At 45.6% G+C, this 20,999-nt stretch overlaps 2 protein-coding genes across 3 annotated transcripts in view; one reads left to right on the top strand and one right to left on the bottom strand.

The window, feature by feature from the left end:
• TIMP3 (TIMP metallopeptidase inhibitor 3) overlaps positions 1–19,339 on the top strand; it is a 57,931-nt gene extending 38,592 nt beyond the window's left edge. Inside the window, exons 2-5 of the mRNA XM_041755603.1 lie at positions 5,747–5,829; positions 13,434–13,545; positions 14,223–14,344; positions 15,425–19,339. Of these exons, the coding sequence (XP_041611537.1) occupies positions 5,747–5,829; positions 13,434–13,545; positions 14,223–14,344; positions 15,425–15,622 (515 nt within the window). The 3' untranslated portion in view covers positions 15,623–19,339. The remainder of the gene's footprint in view (positions 1–5,746; positions 5,830–13,433; positions 13,546–14,222; positions 14,345–15,424) is intronic.
• The window catches only part of SYN3 (synapsin III), a 456,205-nt gene that overhangs the window by 285,762 nt on the left and 149,444 nt on the right, over positions 1–20,999 (bottom strand). The window lies entirely within an intron of this gene.

The raw sequence follows: 20,999 nt of genomic DNA, 5'->3' as shown, positions 1-20,999 counted from the left end.
TGTTTTGCAATCAGTACGAATCCCATGAAAAGGCCTCAGGCAGTCTACTTTCCTGGGGGACCCACCAATTTTTTGTTTTGCTGGGATGCAAAACCACCCTCAGGGTACCTGATCTTCTTTTTCATTGTTGGAAAACTGGGACAGTAATAGCCATCTCACAGAGTTATCATGAGAACAGAGCAGGATGGCATGCAAGCACCTGTGGGCACAGGGGAGGGGCTAATCGGTGTGTTCTAGTCCTTCCCTCTCCTCTAGACTTACTGATGTGATGTAATGAAATGCAGGGAGCTGATGGTTAATGAATGGGTGGGCAGCTGGAGGAGCAAGGGAGCCTGGCTCTGCCCTCTTTGGATTGACTAAAATGCAGGATTCTCCATGGGGCACAGGACCAGGGAATTGCCTAACGGGGTGAGCCAGATGGGCTGTGGGCCTGCCTTGCTGTGGGTCCCTTGCTTATTGTCTTTGTCATGAGCTCTCAGCCCCAGGGCGGCCCATGTGGATGGCAACCAGGACATAAACATAAGTGAGTATCAGGTACTTCCCAACTGCTCTTTATTTCCTAGTCCAAATCCAGGAAGACAGGTGAGCCCACAGTCTGGGCCTTTCTGCTTACCTAGATCCTGCTTGCTAGGATCCCATCAGAAGAACATTCCCCTTCCTCAGGTTGACACTAACAGTAACTTCTGCTTTTGCAGAAATTCATTCTACCTGCTAGCTACATGTGCCTTACCTAGCCTCACTGTCCTCCTAAAAACCATACCTCAAGTCAGCAAAATCATTCTACAGGGCCTTCAGAGAGACAGGAATGGGACAGAGTGTGTATGGTGGGGGCATGTGTGTGGTACTGAAAGTATGTCACTCACTAGATGGCTGCATCAGCTCCTCTACCCTGGGGAGGATCTGTAGTGCTCTCAACAGGACCCTAAGATGTAAGACGGGCAGAATCCATGTCTAAGTTGATATACATTAATTCAGTTAAGGTTTTGATCCAAAACCCAGCCAAACTTTGCCTTCCAACCTGCTAGCTGGAAAGTCTGACCATCAGATCTGTGCAGAAAGGTCTGGGTGTGATTGAAGGTGGTTGCATGGGAGGTGGGAGGAGAGGGTGAGAGTCAGGGGCTTTCTCATGGGCTCTTGTCCCCGTTTGAATATGCTGATGAGTCGCGGATGTGCAATTTCTGGACACAGCAGTAAGCTGCACTGGAAACTGAGTCTTGTTTGCCACTGGAATTATTTTTTGTTCAAAACTTGTGCTGCTTGTGTTCTACATTGCTATGGATGGAGGTGGGGTCCAGCAGCATACAATTATATTTCTGGAAGGGATGTGCCTTGTTTCTCGTGTTTTTGTAAACTCTTAGTAGCTCTCCCCACAGAAATTATTTAAAGAAAGAAAATTATTAATTGGATCCTCAGGTATATGATATATTTAAGAGGACCCTACACATATTTACAGATCTATGTGCCAATTACATAAGCACACATAGCCTGGTCAGTTTCTCCTTACAGACTTTTTTTTTTTTTAATTTTTATTTATTTATGATAGGAACACAGTGAGAGAGAGAGGCAGAGACACAGGCAGAGGGAGAAGCAGGCTCCATGCACCGGGAGCCCGACGTGGGATTCGATCCCGGGTCTCCAGGATCGCGCCCTGGGCCAAAGGCAGGCGCCAAACCGCTGCGCCACCCAGGGATCCCTCCTTACAGACTTTTAAGTTAAAATACTCTACTCTGTTTTCCTCCGATCTCCATACCCCTGGAAGCCCAGGTTCCTTTCCCAGGAGCATAAGAGTCTCCAAGACTGAGATTCAGGCTGTCCACCATTGCCCCTTTCTCTGACTTGTGCTTTCATACCTTGGAGATTAGCTCTCTAGCCATGAACTTTTAAACTTTGTCTTCCCATTAGACTGCTCTGTGGAGGCAGGAAATGGAACTTCTATTTCTCGTCATCACCCCCACCAGCACACCAACCCAGCTCACACCCATGTTGGTTTAGCTGCTGGGGGACACTGAGTAGACAGTATGGGGCCATGTTCCATCGTGAAGGAGAATAAAGAAAACCTTTGTTAGCCCAGCCCATCTGTAAAGTTGGCTTCTAGCCACTCCACCAAGGTGGCGGGAACAGACCACATGCTGCCAGTCTAAGTTTGGAAACTGTCTTCTGTTGTTGTTGGAGAACCATGACCTTCCTTACCTTCCCTGCCCACTGTGGCCCCCCAGGCCAGCAAATGCCTCAGGAGCACCCTTATTGCCAAATAAGAAAGTACAAAATAGCACACAGTTGCATTGCAGAGGAGAAACCGAAGCAAATAAAGACATACTAATTCACAGACCTAATGGGCAGATTTGAAGTTGGTTGGTGTTTTGACTCTGGAAGGACGTTGTGAATCTCTTTGAGAGAGCAGAATGTTACTTAATTTTAGTTCGGTTTAATTCAGTTTAGTTTTTATAAAGAAAACACTAGTGTGGCCTCTTTGCTAGGCCTTCTCCACCAGCCTTTCTGGACTATAGCCATGTGATCGAGTTTGGTCCTGGTAGGCTGCTCTTGGGTTACATCTGGGTGATGAGATAGGACAGGTCCCTATTTTAAGTCTGGTGAGTGCTCCAGCCTTAAAAACACCTCTATGTTTGTTCTGACCAGTTTATGTGTGCTCCCTCCCTAAAATTTTACATGGCCAGATATTTTTGAGGAGCTTGCCTCTCTTCCCATCCTAGAGAGAACTCCTAGGCCTTAGCTTATGGTGTATGTTAGAAACTAAAGATGCTCAGATAGACGAGTAACAACAGAAGTCACAGTGGTGGTGGTCCTCTAACAGGGGTGACAGCAAACACAGCGTTTTCAGTGCCTGAATGTAACCCTCACAGCATGAGGATAATGAGGAATTGCTCTAGGTTAGGAAGGGCATAATAACTTCCCTAAGGTCATGTGGCACTGCTGCTGGGATTCGAACCCAGGCAGTCAGGCTCCAGAGCCCTGGCTCTTCAATGCTCTGCTCTGTTGCTGCTCCACTAGAATTAGGGACATCACTTGTAAGCCACGTGATGGGCATTGGACCAAGACAATCAGAAAGATTTAGGAGAAAGGAGGTCGGGGACACAGGGGCTTGCCTGAGGCCATAGTAATGGTGGAACTGAAACTCAAATGTGGCTTCCTGACTACAGAAACTTGCTCCTTTTTCATTGAACTATTCTCAGATGAAAAGGTTCCAAGCTCAGGCCATTTCAGGGTAAGGAAGGAATTGGCTCACTGTGTATGCAGAAGCTTCCAGAAGTACCTAGTACCTAGTATTATGGGACAGGTCTGCTTATGACATGTTATATTTAAAAGAAGTCCAGCCATTTTTGAGCCAGGAAAGGGTAGAAGTTGCTATTTTAAAAATTGCTTTTGCTATTTCTTCCCCTCTAAGGCAGAGACTCAACTTGCTAGTTTACCTTCTGTGTTAATGAAGCAGCGGAGGATGGAGCCAAATCAATTCAGGAAGAATCAATAGTAAAGTCCTGGCAGATATGCTCTCTGCCCAACAGTTAAGCTGTTACAACCTGACTGTGGGAGTTACTGTAGAGGAAATAGTCCCTGGGCCTCTGGGAGCTTGGCTCCCTGCCGAGGATGCTGCTACAAAGTTAGACACAGAAGTGGAGGCAGAATCTTGAGGGAGCTTGGCCTGGAATTTTGCCAACCTCTCGTTTTTACAGCAGACTTGGAAACAGCCACTCACCTCCTCCCAATCTGAGCTGCCTCGGCTAAATTACTAACTTCGCCAATGGGCTCTGTGTTTTAGCCTCCCTGGCAAGAAGGTCTGGAGGGGCTGTTGATTCATCTGGGTCTTGACTTCATGTCTGACTGGAAGAGTAGAATCCAAACTTGTTTGGGGAGGAACAGGACAGAATCCAGTTGGGATGGCAGGATTGGTTCCTAAAAAAGGTTTTTTTGTTTTGTTTTGTTTTGTTCAAATTAAGATATTAGAGTCACTTAATTGAGAAACATAGAAATGGGGAAGGATAACAGAACTACCAGAATGGGTGGGCAGGTGTGTGTGTGTGTGTGTGTGTGTGTGTGTGTGTGTGTGTGTAAGTGAAGGGTATTCTGTTTAACAGGCATTTACTGGGTACCTACTCTTTTTGAGGGCTTAGTGCAACTGGAGGTAAGAAAAGGGTGACAGGATCTTAGAGCTGGAAGAGTTCAATTTGTGACTCAAAGTATGGTTGCTATACATGCAAAATCCATTCCATTCTGGGCCAAGTCCTAGCATGAGAGCTTCCAGAACCCCTTGATGGAGACATTCTCACTCTATGGCAGCCCCTTCCCTTGTGTTGCCAGTTTTAGTTATTAAATGACTTTTTTTTTTGGTTGAGCCAATGAACACAACTTCTCTTCAATTTCTGAATTGTCTTAAGATCTGTCCATTACTTCTCCATGTGCAAGTTCTATAAATATCTGAAGACAGCTACTGGGTGCTTCTCCTTCCTATAAAATATAAAAAGAATGCACAGCCTCTTATAAACTAAAGTAAATATTTCCCTTCTCTGTGTTTTCACTGCATGTAATAAATGCCTGTCTTCCAGCCTTCCTCACATTGGATCTAATTATTTTCCTGTTCATAGTCAATTAATATTTACCGAGCAACTCCTTTCTGCCAGACGTTGGTACTAAGAAATTTCATAAGATCTTTTGTTTAATCCTCTTCCAATTCTTTGATGTAGGTAGACTTACACCCTCTTTACAGAGGAGAAAATTGAGGCTCAGAAGAGGAAGTGGCATCACTTCTTTGTCAGTTTCCTTGTCTGTATAATATGGATGTTAATACTGCCCTTGTAAGTGGACTTGAGGAGTGAATAAATGAAATGTACTACTGCACACAGCATGTGATAAATGGGAGCTACTTTAATGGCAGCAGTTCTTCCGGGATCAGCCCATTCCACTTTTGATGATGATAATGATAGTAATAATGTTTATGTAACATATTCCACATTGGAGACATGGTGGTGTTTCACCTGCATTATCTTACCTAATCCTTCCAATTTAGGAGATTGATACCACCATTATCCTGGCTTTACAGAAGAGGAAATTGGAGACCAGAAACAAAGTTCCAAAATAGCCATAGAGTAGAGTTGGGGTTAGAACGGTTGACTCCTGAGCCCCTATTCCCAACTGTTCCCTCCTCTATCACATCCTAATTGAGCTATGCTTTACTGCATTCCCTGCCATCTAAGTGCTGGGTACCAAGGGCCCCATCAGAATGCTGAGCAGCCATGGGGAATGGCTGGGATGCACTGCAACCCTGCAGGCATGTCAGGACCTGGGCATGCAAAGGAAGAGCCCCTAAATGCGGCAGCATTTAGGAAGAGGTCCTGGTAGAAAGAGAATAGGTCTGGGAAACCATGCAACTATCAGATGGACAATGGGGGGATGGCAAGAGGCTCTAACAAGAGAAGTAGATTTTGGATTATGGTGAAACCAGAGATTCAAGAAACTCCTCCAGGGGTGAGTACAGCCTAGGAATTTCCAGAGTCGGCAATTGTGAATATTTGGGATAATTAAGTTGAATGATGACTGCTTTCCTTCTTTCCTCCATTCCTCTCCCAACCCCTGGGTCTTTCATCTGAATTCTTGCTTTTATAAACACAATCGTCTATTCAAGTTGGCCCAGAGGTAAGAAAGCAATTCCAGGCACCCAACCTGAGATGTGGTCTCTGATGTGGTTCAAGCCTCCCTAATCTCCTTCTTGTCTGTATCTTGCCTTTTTCTGCAGTGATCCGGGCCAAGGTGGTAGGGAAGAAGCTGGTGAAGGAGGGGCCCTTTGGCACGCTGGTCTACACCATCAAGCAGATGAAGGTGAGTGACATAAGCCCGCTCTAGGAGAGCTCTTGGGTTTTTTGCCAGTAAAGTCCTAGCCAGAGGAGGCAAGGTGGGTGTGCATAGCCCTTCCCCACTGCTGGAGAGAACATTGCTGAGGCAGAAGAAAGGGATGCCAGGTAGTGAGGGGAAGGTGGCTGCTTCACCCTAAAGCCAGTGCAGGTGGAGTCCCTTAGAAACCATTGAAAAGAGGCTTGACTCTGGAACCAGAGGGCAGACAGCCTTGTTCCCTGGTAATTGTGAGACCTTGGCCAAGTCACCACCTCTCTCTGGGTGTCAGTCTATCCATCTGCAAAATGAGAGGATGGGATGAGTTTGTCTTACAGGCTCTTCTGAGCTCAATAGTGCCTACTGGTCTTACGCAGTTGCTGAGGTTACAATTTACATTTAATTCTTTGAATCCTTACACTGAACTTTGGCTGACCACAGGAACCTTATCCCGGAGGGAGTAGGAACTGCACCCTCTTTCCCTGTCTTTCCCAGATCTTGCATCCCATCTGGTTAGCACCATTTACTAAGCACATTTGTATAACTGAACATATTCCTGAGCATATTAACTTTCTGAAGCCCACTAAGGAAGTCCATCTTAACAAAAAGAACCTCAGATGTAAAACCTGCATAACCTGTTTCCTTGCCTCAGCTCCACTCCCAAATAGCCTGCTTACCTTGGGATCCCCCCTTGCTGGGCCTCAGTTCTATCACCTGTAACAGTATGGGGTTGAGCTTGGTGCCCCTAAAAGCCCTTCTAGCTCAGGCATTTCAGGATTCTAAGTGCCCTGGGACATGTGTGGTGTTTCTTCTAAGCAAGAGCTACTCTGGGTGCTGGAAAGGAGTATTTGCACTCACTCACTCTGAATAGCTCAGCAGCTGGTCCATCATTCCACCTTGGCAAAAAACAGCACTTAATGCCAGGAGCCATAGAGGCCAAGAGAAAGATGGGGTTCCTACGTTAAGGAAGTACAATTAGGCCAGGAGAGAAGACGTAAGACACATAAGACACATATGTGTGACTAACTATAAGTTTAAAATGGGGTGTGCTCAGGTCTAAGTGGACTGCCAGCCCTTTTACTCACCGCCCACATTTGCATCCCCAGAAACTAGAACAGGACCTGGCACACAAAAGAGACTTGGTGGATGTTTCTCCACCTAAGGGAGAAATGGAGAGTGAGACCTACTGGCCAGAAAACTCCCCAAAGGAGACAAGCCTTGACACCCAGGTGGAACTCAATGCGGGTGGGGAGAGCCCATAGGTGGTACCTGACCATCCTGGAGGCAGACATCCAGGCCTCATTATTCCTGCATCCTGAGGCCTGAGGTTTGATGTACTATATCTGTGGAACCTGTTGCTTCGGATTCAACTTTGGAAATATCCACAGCCTTCTGGTTATGTAATGTCCAGAGTCAGCCCTGGCTAGGTGCCCTTGGCTGCCCAAGCCTGGTCATGGGACCAGCTTATGTCTTCAGATGGCCATGGGGAGAGAAGAGTGTGGAGCAGGGAGTCAACAAGATCAACAACAACCAAAGAAACCCCCATCGTACAGCCCCCAGTAGCTAGTGAACAAATGCCAAAGCATGTTAGATAAAACAAAGGTTCAGGCAACACTCCCCTCCTGCTCTGGAACAATCCATCACATTATGGACACTATGTGGCCAACAGATCTGAGACAAGAGCTAGGAGGCAGTAGTTCCTAAGCTTGCTTAGTTTCCCTACTTCCTTCAGGGCCTGGACACCAGGATGATCAGATGCCCTTCCTGTGGGCAGAATGTCCTGTTCCCCCCCTCACTGGTGTCAGGCCAGCTGCTGGGGGGTGTTTAGAGGCCAAATTGCATTTGTTCACCCATCAGCTTCAGAGCACACACACCCACTCTGAGGCTGGTGGCATCACACTGTCCATCCACTATTCTTCACCCAGGCTCATAGAACCAGGGTGCTGGGAGCTGGAAAGTAAAATTCCTTGTTTTACTTCTGACACAGGCTCACAGGGGAAATGACTTGATCAGTCATGCATTTAATTAAAGACAGATCTGGTTCCCAAGCTAAGGTGTTGGGATTCCTTCCCAATCCTGTGTGTTCTTTACATGGCTCACCAAATCTCCCTGCCGTCTCACTTTGATCATCAATCACTATGTAATGCCTTTTTATTAACTCTGCCCTTCCTACCATCCCAATATTAGATAACTTGTAGAAGGGTCATTGCCCTTCTGTCCTGAGAGACCACTGAATTCTGCTAGTCTCCAGGGAGCAGTCTACTAATCAGGCATGGGGTATAGGAATGGGAGTAGTCCATCCAACCTCCCTCCCTCTTTTCCTCCCTCCTTCCTTCTCACTCTCGCTGTGATCAGCACTGTGCTTCAAGCTGGGGATACCAAGATAATATTTGTCATAATGAATATAAGACTCTATTCAAGTGACATGTACTGGGCATTTACTGTGTATCAGGTGTTCTGCTAAACCTTTGCACAGATCAGTCCTGATAACAATCCTATGAAGTAGATGCACATTATCCTCTATTTTATAGGTGAAGCAGCTGAGACTTAGAAAGGTTATGTAACAGTCAAGTTCATAGGACTAGAAAGTGGCAGACACTAGGGAAGCTATAGAGCCTTTGCCAACAGGGAGATTACAGAGCAGTGGAGCAGCAGGCTGATTCATCATTCCTGTGCACTTGGGGGCCTACCCCACCCCATTTGTATATAGTTCCCCCGGGGAACAAAAAGAGGTTAGCTTGGGTCTGCCCGTTTGTCATCCAGCAGTGTAGCTCTTGACTTGCAACATCCTGCAAAGGGTGTATTGAAAACTCTTTGTAGGAGGGAAGGAGGAGAGGCCAGAGGCGAGCCTGCATGAATTTTGGCACTGGTCCCTAGGTGGCTTTGTTCTGGTGGATTAGAGAGTCTACCCAAGAGAGTCAGATGGAGTGAGCAAGGGCTCCCTTAGAACAGGACTAAAGGAGCTTGGAGAACGTGAGAATTTGAGCCACCCTGTCTGACCTCTCTCTTCTATCTCAGAGTTCCCACCTCCTCCCCCTTGAACTTCTCACCTGGAGTAAAGGTGGGCAGCCCCAATCCCATATGCTAATTCCAGAACCTCTGGTCAATGTCATAGCCCTGTCTTGAGTGGGCAGAGACCCATAGGTGTGTGTGTGGGGTAGTGTTTGAATGTTAGGGGAACTTATTACAAACCCATACTTGGCGATTAGCTGGAGCAGAGGCACTGGGCTATAGCGCAAAGGAAGAAGTTGCCAGAATTGATTACTTTAATCTATCAGGACCTTATCTCCTATCAGGACCATGAGAAAGCAGTCTGCTTTGCCAGGAGCTGCAGTTTGTGCAGTGGAGATATGCTCCCAGACTGGCGCAGTAGGGGACAACACGTGGGGAACATTATGTCCTAGATGGTCCTGGAGGGGCGGGGGTCCCAAGGGGAGGCCCACTGGTCATGTGCTTTGCATGTCCTGACTCTGGGCAAGACAGATTTGCTGGGCAATTGGAATGTTTGGTCCCTGGGGACTTCCTTCCTTTAGTGTTTTATCTAATCAAATGAGCACTATTGCAAGGTCTTGCCTTTGAAGCTCCAGCTGGAAGCTTCTCCAGCCCACAGGGAGCCATTCTCCTCCTTCTTGATGCCTGTAACTCTTTCTGGCCTGGGTCTCTCAGCTAGCCCTCAACAGAGACTGCCTGCATTCTCACGTGCTTGGCCGCCCTGCTAGACGGCCTATTCTTTAAGAAAAAGACTTCTCTCTTATAGAGAAAGAAAGACTTTGATAGCACACTTGGTATCTCAGTCAAGTATCTAATGTCTCTGAAACTCGGTTGCTTGGTCTGCATATGAGAATAAGTTGTGGGTTTAAAGGAGTTCATGATGTAAAGGAGCATTCAGGACAGTGCTCATCTCTGGCAGGCATGCCAGAAATACTTGACATAATGGTGATTATTTCGTGCTGTCAAAGTAAAGACCAGCCATTCTATAAGAAATATTCAAAGCCCCCAGATTCAGAAACTTCTTTCTTACATTATTTGTCCCTTCACCTCAAGGGAAGCTAACTTCTTCAAACTCTTGTGTACATACTACCAAGAGGGAAGGCCCAGAGGCTTATAGAATCCAATAAGGTATGTGTCTAGAAATGATAGAACATTACTCAGCCTTAAAAAAAGGACAGCTTATCATTTGTGACAACATGGATGAACCTGGAGGACCTTATGCTAAGGGAAATAAGCCAGACACAGAAAGACAGATACAGCATAAGCTCACTTTTATGTAGAATCTAAAAAAGTGGAACTCACAGTTGAACTTCTTATGGAAGCAGAGTGGTGGTCACTAGGGGCTGGGAGGTTGATGGAAATGGGGATATGTTGGTCAAAAGGTAAAAAGTTCCATTTCTACAGAACTAAGATAAGTAAGGTCTGGACACCTAATGCACAGCATGGTGTGCATTATTATAGTTAATAATCCCCTAATGAATCCTAGAAATTTGCTAAGAGAATCTCACACACACAAAAGGTAACTCTGTGTGTGAATTATCTTGATTGTGGTGACCATTTCACAACATATACAGACATTAAAACATCACATTACATCCTAAATATATGCATTTTTATTTGTCAATCATACCTCAATAAAGCTGGAAAAAGAGAGAAAGAGAGAACACAACCTGCTTAGTCTTAAGTTCCAAATCAGCTTTAAACTCCTGCATTAAGAGATAAGGTTGGGCAAAGAGACATAGAAAGCAGAGGACCAAACCTTTTCCTTTGCCAATATGAATTTCGGTAGAGCTAGTTTTAAGACAATTTTTGCCGAATGTTGTGCACCAAGTACTATTCTAAGTCATTTATTTCTCAGAAACACTTTATGAAGTAAATACTTTGTCCCATTTTATGGGTAAAGAAACTGAGACTCAAGGAGGTTAAGTAGCTTTCCAAGTGGCTAATACGTGGCAGACAACGTTCAGATTGGCTGTCTGTCTCCAGAACCTGAGTTTACCATTAATCCTCCAGTGCTTTAACTGGATTAGATTACCTTTAACGTTTTTTCCAATTATCAGATTCTATGATTCTCTGATGTCGTCAGCACATTACAAACCAATCACAACCCTCCTAAATTTGTCAAACCAATTCTCAGTCTCTATGAATATAGACCTAATGATACTTTCAGGGTCAATATTTAGGTCAAGATGGGATTATTATAAAGAAAAGATAACAAAATGAGTACAGTCTGCTTTACCATATTGTTAAGCTCAGAACTGACCCTAAAAGACAGCACTGTGCTTGTCAGACCTAATTGTTCACAGTGCATTAAAGTTTTGATTCTGCATCCAAGTGCTATAAGCCATGTTGAAATCAAAATTCCTCCTAATTCAAAAGGAGTGAGAACTCAACTGAGCAGCTGAAGTCACTGGACCTTACACAGGGCCTTAATCCTCACTCATGAAGCAGGGAGGACATGAAGGGGAAAGACTGACAAGGATGTACTGAGGCTCTAACGACCTAGGTCCAAAGGACCTAACGTGAGGACCGAGTTGAAGCATTTGCCAGGAACTCAAGGAAGAGCCATTCCAGAGGAGATGCTGCTGGGCACAGGAGAGAGTGTAAGGAATGTTCTTTGAAGGCCCACTTAATGGCATGCACACAGCAGTGCTCTTAAGCATGGTTCCTGTTAAAGCCAGAGAGGCACCATCCATCACTGAGGAAGTGGGGAGTATGTACGATCTGACCCGCCCCTGATCCCCTGCAGCATAATTGAAAACTGAGTGTGGACAGCAGTTCTCACAGTGCTTGGCTGCATTTCCTCATTCAGCTGGTGAGCCTCTCAAGAGAAGAGGGTTAAAAGAGAGGCCAGGTAAATTAAAACCATCTGCACTGATGGTTGCACACAATTAGAACAGTGTTCCCCTTAAAAAGGCAGAGGCTCCCAAACTCTGTGGGTCCAGCAGACCCTCTATGATGGTGGAGGTCCTTGTGGACCACCTACCCCCACCAGCCAGTCCCCACTTGAAAGAAAATAAGGAGAAAACCCAGGCAGTTATTACAAATGGGAGGCACTTAGATGAGACATCAATGAGAGGATGTCTGGCTTCTTATTAATTACCATAAGTAAATTAATAACGCATGCCAGGAACTAAGGGAGAGACATTGTCCTGTTGTAAACTCTTGGAGAGCACCAGCCTTCCAGGGCTTGTGTGCTCTGAGAACCAGGGGGATAATGGGATTGGGCCATACCTTGGTGTCCTCTCCTAACCTCGCCAGCTCACACACAGTTAATAGAGTTTTCTCAACAGGTCTGAACCCGTGTAAGACTCGTGGTCTTGACACGGAATCACCATGCGGGTTCAGCTTCATTATGTTCACACCAGTGGCTCTGAGCACATGCAAATAAAGGAGGCACAACAGCTATAAATAGCATTTGCCTGTATCAGAGGCCTTTGGGCATGAACTTGTGAGACCACAGTGAGAGAGAGCATAGGATAATGGTTAAGAGCATGGATTCTGGAGCAGATTCTCTGGCCTGGAATCCTCTCTCTGCCATTTGCCAACCGTATGGCCTTAGAGAAGCCACTTTACCTGTCTGGCGCTCAGGCTCCTCATCTATAAAATAAGCCTAAACAGTTCTTGCCTCGTGGGGCTGTTATGGGGATTAAGTGGGTTAATATTAGAGGAGTAATTCTCAACTTTGGTACTACTGACATTTGGGGCCAGATAGTTCTTTGCTGTGGGGGCTGTCCCGTGCATCAGGAGATATTTAACAGCATCTCTGGCCTCTTCCCACAGATGCCAGTAGCAACCACCACCTGCCTCTCAGCTGTGACAATCAAAAATGTCTCCAGACGTTGCCAAATGTCTCCTGGGGTGGGGGTAAAACTGCCTCCCATTGAGAACCATCGTCTTAGATTATGTTGTAGATAAAAATGGCCAAATATCAGCATATTCATTCAGTTCAACTTTATAAAATGTTCAGTTAAAAATCGAGAAATTTTGTATATGTGTTTATATGCTTTGTCTGGGGTAAAGGAACCCAGTGCTTTCAACAGATGCTCAGAAAAAGAAAAGCATGGAGAATACTGGCCTGAGTTCAACTTCTATCAACCAAACAGAATTTCTGAGTCTTTGTCTGTAAAATGGGTACAATAATACCTACTTCCATCAGTTCTTGGGAGGAAACAATGAGGGGAATGTAAGTGGAATGCTTTTATACACTGAGAAATGTCACAGAGATGTCATTAGAAGGCTAGCCAGCTACCTTCTTAGAACTTGGGGACCAAGGTTGGGGAGGCAGGCAGGACCCCTTTCATAGCAAATTCTTTGGATTTCTGAAAAGGTGTTGGGATATGAGAAGAGTATATATCTGGTACAGTGTTGTGGAAATGTTGGAATGGGCATTGTGACTGGCTGGATGGGAAGGTTTCTCTGGGAAGGCACCAGACAAGAGGAGACTAGATGGCTTTATCTGAAGTGAAAGCCCTGGGGTGGGTAAGTCAGTGACTGGCCACACTATGGTAGATTAGGGGAGTCACATCTCCACAGAATACATGACAGCATGCTTTCTTTTCTGAGCCCTGGTCCTTCTCTCATGACATTCCTTCTGCCCACAGATGTACCGAGGCTTCACCAAGATGCCCCACGTGCAGTACATCCACACAGAAGCTTCTGAAAGTCTCTGTGGCCTTAAGCTAGAGGTCAACAAGTACCAGTACCTGCTGACAGGTAACAGCCAACTCTAGCATCTAGGCCAGGGTTTGGCTAAGGTCCACCAGTCATTTACTTCAGAAGGATAGAGGAGGAGGAGTAGGCCCAGAAGTATCCTTAGGACCCTGGCCACATGCCCAGTGAATTGTAAGGAATATCTTGTGTAGAGTGCACCTTGCTTGACCTGTGGTGGGAACTCAAAGCTCTACATTGAGGCTGGGTTTAGTCTCATCCCCACCACTGGCCCCATGGAGGAAATGTAGTTTTGTTTTGCCTAGTTTTGCAGTTTCTCATTACTTCATATATATAAAGGGATTTATATATATATATATATATATATTGCTAGTACCCGTTCCTCTATACCTCATAGTCAACATATTTATTGGGTCTATCTTTGAAAGCTGCTCACCTTCAAGCAGTCAATGTAGAAAAGGAAAAAATGAGACCAAATCCAAGAAACCACTGATGAGAGAAGGGATGAGTTAGCCTTAATCCCGGCTCTGGAATTTCATGGGTTTAAGATCTTCTGCAAATGGGGGCAGATTTTGGCTTCAAAGGTATTGGGAAGGATGAAATAAAATCATAGGACTGGCAAGTACTTAGCACAGTACCTGGTCTAAGGACATGAGAATTCTTTCACCTGTGGCTGGACTCTGGACAAAACAACTCTCCCCTTGTCCTCTTTTCTCCTCTAGGCCGCGTCTATGATGGTAAGATGTACACAGGACTATGCAACTTTGTGGAGAGGTGGGACCAGCTCACCCTCTCCCAGCGCAAGGGGCTCAACTACAGGTATCACCTGGGCTGTAACTGCAAGGTAAGCCCTGGAGACGGCAGGCAGGGGTAGTGCTGGCTCACAGCCCCAGAAATGCCAGTTCCTGCGGTACTGGGCACCGAGCCCTTGTATGGAGGACATACATGTCAGGCCAGGGCAGAAGGGCAGGTCTGCACAAGGGTGGTAAGGAATGTTGCTCCCAGGCATCGCTCACGATGAGGAAGGCAGGGGAAGAATGCCTCTCTGCTGGAATCTGGTGTCTCCATGCTGCCCACTTGGCAGCTGCTGGGGCACAAGGACTCTTCAGCACCCCTGGCCCCTCCTGTAGTTCAAGGTTGTGGCAGATATAAGATCCTTACGCTCAGGTCCTGTCAAGCAGTCCCAAGTGGGCTTACCAGGGCAGCTGCTTCATTGGTGGCCCCTGCCGCAGGTGGGCGAGCTGGCTCAGGACTGCTGATACCACATGCTGCAGAAGGTCACTCTTTAATCAGGCCCAACTCCTTGACTCAAGCACAGCGCCATGGCACACAGCTTTCCTGCTGTGGGAGTGAGCGACACAATTCTCTCACTAATTCTCATAACAACTCTGTATGGTTTTAATTACCACTCTGCTCATTTTGCAGATGAGAAAACAGAGGCTCAGAAAGCTTAAGTTAATTAGCCCTAGGTCACACAGCTCACTGAGTCCGATTTCTCTCCTAGGGTAGCTGGATGCCCATACTTTATGCTTTAATCTTACTTCCTCGATTCCCACAACAGCTGAGATCACACATCCTTGCCTGTTGCCATTTGAGAAGGAAAAGTTCTCTCAAATGTTTAATTCCACCACTCTCTGGCTGTGAAACCTGGAGCAGGTTACTTAACCCCTCTGAACCTCTATTTTCTCATCTATAAAGGAAATAAGTCTGTTATGAGAACTAAAGAGAATAACATAGAAGCACTGAGCAGAATATCTGGAACACAATGGTACTTAGTAAGTGTTAGTGAATGTTACTCTATTTTACGAAGGGAGTGATGTGCCTAGGCTCCACCTACACTGGTGTGAATCCAGACGTGAGGAAATACCAGGCTTGGGTCCACCATGGCAGAGCCCACCAACCATTGGCTGTTATTTAATTGCAGATCAAATCCTGCTACTACCTGCCTTGCTTTGTGACCTCCAAGAACGAGTGCCTCTGGACCGACATGCTCTCCAATTTTGGCTACCCTGGCTACCAGTCCAAACATTATGCCTGCATCCGGCAGAAGGGTGGCTACTGCAGCTGGTACCGAGGATGGGCGCCCCCAGACAAAAGCATCATCAATGCCACAGACCCCTGAGCACCAGACCCTGCCCCACCTCACCTCCCTCCCTTCTCGCTGAGCTTCCCTCGGACACTAACTCTTCCCAGATGATGACAATGACATTAGTGCCTGTTTTCTTGCAAATTTAGCACTTCGAACACTTAAGGAAAAGTCTATGCTGTCATATGGAGTTTATTTGGAACCATCCTCCTGGCCCCACCCTACCCGTTCTTTTTGGCCTTGACATCACCCATTTCCACGTGGGAATTTTTGGTGCCATGCCAGGAAGAATGAGGAATGTACACGCCTCTTCTTCGTGATAATATAATCTATTTTTTTAGGAAAACAAAAATCGAAAAACTATCCCATTTGGGCATTGTAACACATACCCCTCTCTCTTCTTCCCCACCTCACCATCTCCAAGATCCTTTTCTCTTGGCCCTTCTCCACCCCAGGACATAAAAGACACAGACAAGGAAGTTGCTAAGAGGTGAACCATTTTAGGAGCAGTCCAGGGCAGCAAGCAGATAGACTCAAGGTACACAGAAGATCTTATACACTGAGGAGATGCTACTGCATGTCCCAACCAGACTGTGTCTGTCTGTGTCTGCACATAAGAGTGAGGGAGGGAAGAAAGAGACTGCAGGAGAGGGTCTGAGAAGATACAGCACACACAGTTCCCCCAGCCCAGTGCCGCTTGGGTTGACCAGATGTTTCTGAGTCTGGGGTAAGCAGCCAGACCAGAACTTTCTTAGTTGATGAAGACTTAAACATCTGCCTGAGGTTAGGAGGCAATTTGCCTGCCTTGTACAAAAGCTCAGGTGAAAGACTGAGATGAATGTCTTTCCTCTCTCTATCTCCCACAAGACTTCCTCCTGGAAAACTCTTTGGTAGATTTGGCCAGGAGCTTACCTTTATGTAAATTGGAGGAATACATGCACCATACACTATCCACAGATATAGCCAAGTAGATTTGGGTAGAGAGTACTATTTCCAAAATAGGGTTTAGCTCACCTAGGGGGATGTGTTTGTATACACATTTGCATATACCCACACGGGGACATAAGCTAATTTTTTACAGGACACAGAATTCTGTTCAATGCTGTTAAATATGCCAGTAGTATAATCTCTTCTATTTTGTTGTCATTGCTTGTTTGAAGAAAATCATGAATGACATTCCAAGTTGACTTTTTTTTTTTCATTTTAATTAAAATTTGAAATTCTGAACACCCTCAACATCCTTCTAACTGGGGTCATTTGACCTCTGTCCCTCTCCTTTTCTCCTGCTTCATGTTTGGGGCCTTCATTTAACTGCCTTATTGGCTTAGCTCAGGTGGGAGATGAGAGTTAGTGTGGGTCAGGGGTCTGGGCACAGGAGGGAAAGCTGCAAAGTGTCCTGCCTCAGCTAGATGGCCACTTTCCTGGGTTTCGGGACAGCCTGCTCTTTTTGCCCCAGCTCACTGGTGGGCGAACACCATTCCTGAGGTCCTTACCTCATGGGATTAAAATCGGTGGTCATTGGGGAAGCCTGACTCTGCAATCCGCTGTAGAGTTTTTGTTGTGTTTTTTGAAATAAAACTATAATATAAGTTATCCGATTAAATAAAAGTATTTTAAGTTTAAGTGTTGAAAGTGAGATGCCAAGAGTAGGTGATAATGTATATTTTACTGATTTGGGGATGGTAGGATGGTGACATTTAACATGATTGCTCTCTTTTTTCAGATTATGGGTATTTATCTTCTTAGTATTTGTATCTTCAGTTCATTCCACTTTAGGAAACAGCTGCCAATTGAAATAGGAGAAAAAAAAAGCAGACAACACATTGTGATGTCTTGCGTACACACACACACACACACACACACACACACACACACACACACACGCACAAATGCCCAGGCAAGGTGTTCGGCAGAACTCCTCAGTGGGAAGGCAGTACAGGCATCTGGCTTCTGTGGGATCTATTTTATTATCTTATATCTTTTACCTTATGATCATGCCATCTGGCAGGTGAGAAATGGGAGGCTTTGTCTCTCTCAATGCAGCAGTGTAAGCAAAAGGATCTGAGGTCAGCAGACCAGTGGTTTTTAAGGAGTAAGCCCCAGCGTTGGTGTTCTGAGATTTTATTGATTTCAACCTTGAAGTCTTATAAGGTGGACCCCCTGACCCAACCCATACAAGTGCCCTCCCACAAATGGACATCAGCATCCCCTCCATGAAGCATTGGTGATTCTTGGTCCCTGGTGGGGCCACCTCCACTCACACAAGGCGGGACCTGGGGTGAGGCCTGAGAGTGAGTCATATCTGAAGTTTCCTTGCAGAAATGCTGGTGGAACCACAGTCCCATCTGTCAGGCCCTGGTAAAGAGAACAGCAGGTCCTGGGCAAAAAAGGGTCCTTTGCAAAGCAATGTTGGCAGAGGGCGGTTTTTGAGCTTTCTATAAGCTATAGCTTTGTTTATTTCACCTGTTCACTTACTGTATAATTTAAAATCATTTATGTAGCTGAGACACTTCCGTATTTCAATCATATCGTGAACGTTTTATTTTGCTAAATCTTGTGTCATGTGTAGGCTTTAATATGTGTACATTGTGTTTAAGAGAAAAAAAATGAAACCCACATGCCGCCATTTTCCTGAATCAAATTCTAACGTGGAATGGAGGGTAAAATACTTCTACTGTCCAGGCAGCTTGACTGGCAAACTGGAGAAATGAGGAGCAACTAGCACTTGAGACTCATCCAACCTCCTCCCTTTGTTGGCAACCCAGTGCTTTCTGGAGTAGGAAGTAGGAAGAGAAAACAGCAAGTTACATTCATGTCCTTGCTCTGTATCAACTGGCACTGGGCAGTCTGCTGGTCATTCCCATTCTTTGTCCCCAACTTGACCACCCAATTAGGAAGCCATGATTTCTCCTAAAAATCCAGGGCCATGGGAGCTATGATTCCAAGATCTCTTGACCTCATCTGGCCATCTCTTCTGCCTCCCTATCCAGAAAGCACTATACCCAGCCTCTCTCCTCTCAGACCTGTGCTCCATCTGGTTAGTAGATAATGCTGGAGACTCTTGTCCTTTACTGTCACTCAGCTCCAGGCCTATATCATGGCAGTTGAGATACAGCCCATGAGCACCATTTTTCATATGATGATTCTTGAGCAATTAAAGAAACAAATGACTTATTGGAACAATCCTGTCTCAGAGACATTGTGGTCTCCTGGGAGATAGTACCCTCCTCTGCTCCAGCCTTTCATCTTGTGTTTGATGGTCGCCAATATGGATTACCCCAGGCTGGCACCCAAGTGTTTGTCTCCTGGCTACCAAAAGGAAAAAGATCACTACAATAGTTTTACACAAAGAAAAAACTTTAAAAATCTGATGACTATAAGCAAAAAAAAAATGTGGGAGTGTAGGGGAGGTGGATGTCAACAATCCCCAAGTTGGCTCTTGGGAGTTGTGAAGGAGGTCAGGTCCTGCTTTGAGGGGAGGGGCTTCATAGATTCTCCCAGGCTCTCACCTTTCCCCTTAGCCAGTCTGCTGTCCTGAGACCCAGAAGTGATGGAGAGAAACCAACCAGAGAAAACCCTATCTGGAAGGAATGTATTTGTTGCTAAATTTTGTAGCACTGTTTACAGTTTTCCTCCATGTTATTTATGAATTTTATATTCCGTGAATGTATATTGTCTGTAATGTTGCATAATGTTCACTTTTTATAGTGTGTCCTTTATTCTAAACAGTAAAATGGTTTTATTTCTATCACACACCTGTAGTCTCTTGCCTGTTTATCCTGACTGTCCTTAAGGGTAATAGGGACAGCAGAGGGCTTTGGAAGCTGGTCCCTCCTGTCCTGGCTGCAGGCCCATGCACGTTCCCCTCCCTTCACCCACTTCTACAGCTTCAGCCTACCCAGCTCCAGTCCCTTCTCAAGACAGGAGCGATTTCAGGAGAGGCTTTCTAGATTTCCTTCTGACTGCTAATCCAGCCTTGAGCTTGCTCCCTGATTCCATGGTCAGGGTTCTCCATAACTCTACAGAATCTGGATCTCAATCTAATTAACTATTGGTAAGTAGTACAAGTATTTCCAGTCGGAAGCCCTGGTATGGCTTTCCCTGTGTTCTTCCTAAGAATCTTACACCACAGAAGTGAGAACAAAAGGTAGCAAATATCAGTACCTGATGCCAAATACCTACCTGAATTCCTACTATGGCTTGGCCTAGTTGGGAATGCCAGGAACTCAAGAGGTCCCACTAGCAGGTGAGCCCCTCTCAGAGCTTACAACTGGATCTGTCATCCTCAATGGGCTGGTTGGCTGCAGACCCCTCACCCAACTTTCATCCCATTGTTGACAATTTTCCAGGGTATAACTTTTGCCCCTATTTTAAGCTAGTCTACTTTGATCACCAATTGTATATCAGGCACAGCACTCTCTCTGTATGATTACATTAAACTTCAACAACCCAATGAGGTTGCCCCACTGTCCTCCATAGTTTCCAGCTGAGGGAGCCAAGATTCAGAGGAAGCCAAGACTCAGAGGAAGCCAAGACCATTCATTGCTCAAGACCTAGTACGCTGGCAGACCGGGATTCAAACTCATTCTGGTTTGCTAATAAACCTTGAAGTTTCTCTACGGTGTTCACGCTTTTTTGGAATATGCCAGGTTCCACAAACCCTTCTTATCCAAGCAGCATATCCTGGATTTGATGACTCTTACCAGATCAGATAGAAGGGAAAGATAATCAATGGAAAAACCTCTCTGCCTGTTTAGACTGCTCCTTCTTGGAGCCTACAGTCCTATCCATCATTGTCTCAAAAGAGAATTTTCTAGGTCAGCAGCCTGAGCTTGGGATTCTACAAACAGGCCACAGTCCCCAGCTGAGACATTTGGATACCCTATTAACTACCCTGTTTCCCAAGATTCACATTCCTTACATGGCAAGCATGGGGCCAGGGCCCTGCATTTCTTTGATCAGTTTAGGAAGACTGCCAAAACACACAAGCAGATGCATCACAGGTTATTTCCAGCTGCACAGAACTCTTCCACCCAATTTCTTCTGGTTGTAGGATGGAGAGTTCACCACCCTATTCAGAAAGATGTTAACCTTCCCACCCAGCTGTCCTCCAAATGAAAGGCTCTACCATGTGCTCCAAGTGAAGCTCCAACCACTTCCCAGAGACAACCTCAGGTACATCCAAAAGTGAACATGCAAAGAGAACATACAGAGAAACTGCTCTTCAACAATCAACACAAATAAAATATTACTGTTTTTATTAAAATAAGAGTTGAAACCAGGTCTGCCCAGTGCTCAAGAGAAACAACTTCCAAACTTTGAAACATCTTTTATCCTTATTACCAACCTTTGGCTCCAAAATGACAGCTCAGATTGTTCCCAGATTTGCTGACAATACCCGGCGTCCCAGGGA

Source organism: Vulpes lagopus, chromosome 5 (genome assembly GCF_018345385.1).
Source record: "Vulpes lagopus strain Blue_001 chromosome 5, ASM1834538v1, whole genome shotgun sequence".
NCBI lineage: Eukaryota > Metazoa > Chordata > Mammalia > Carnivora > Canidae > Vulpes > Vulpes lagopus.
The sequence above is the reverse complement of the archived record's forward strand: the minus strand, read 5'-3'. Positions and strand labels throughout refer to the sequence as shown.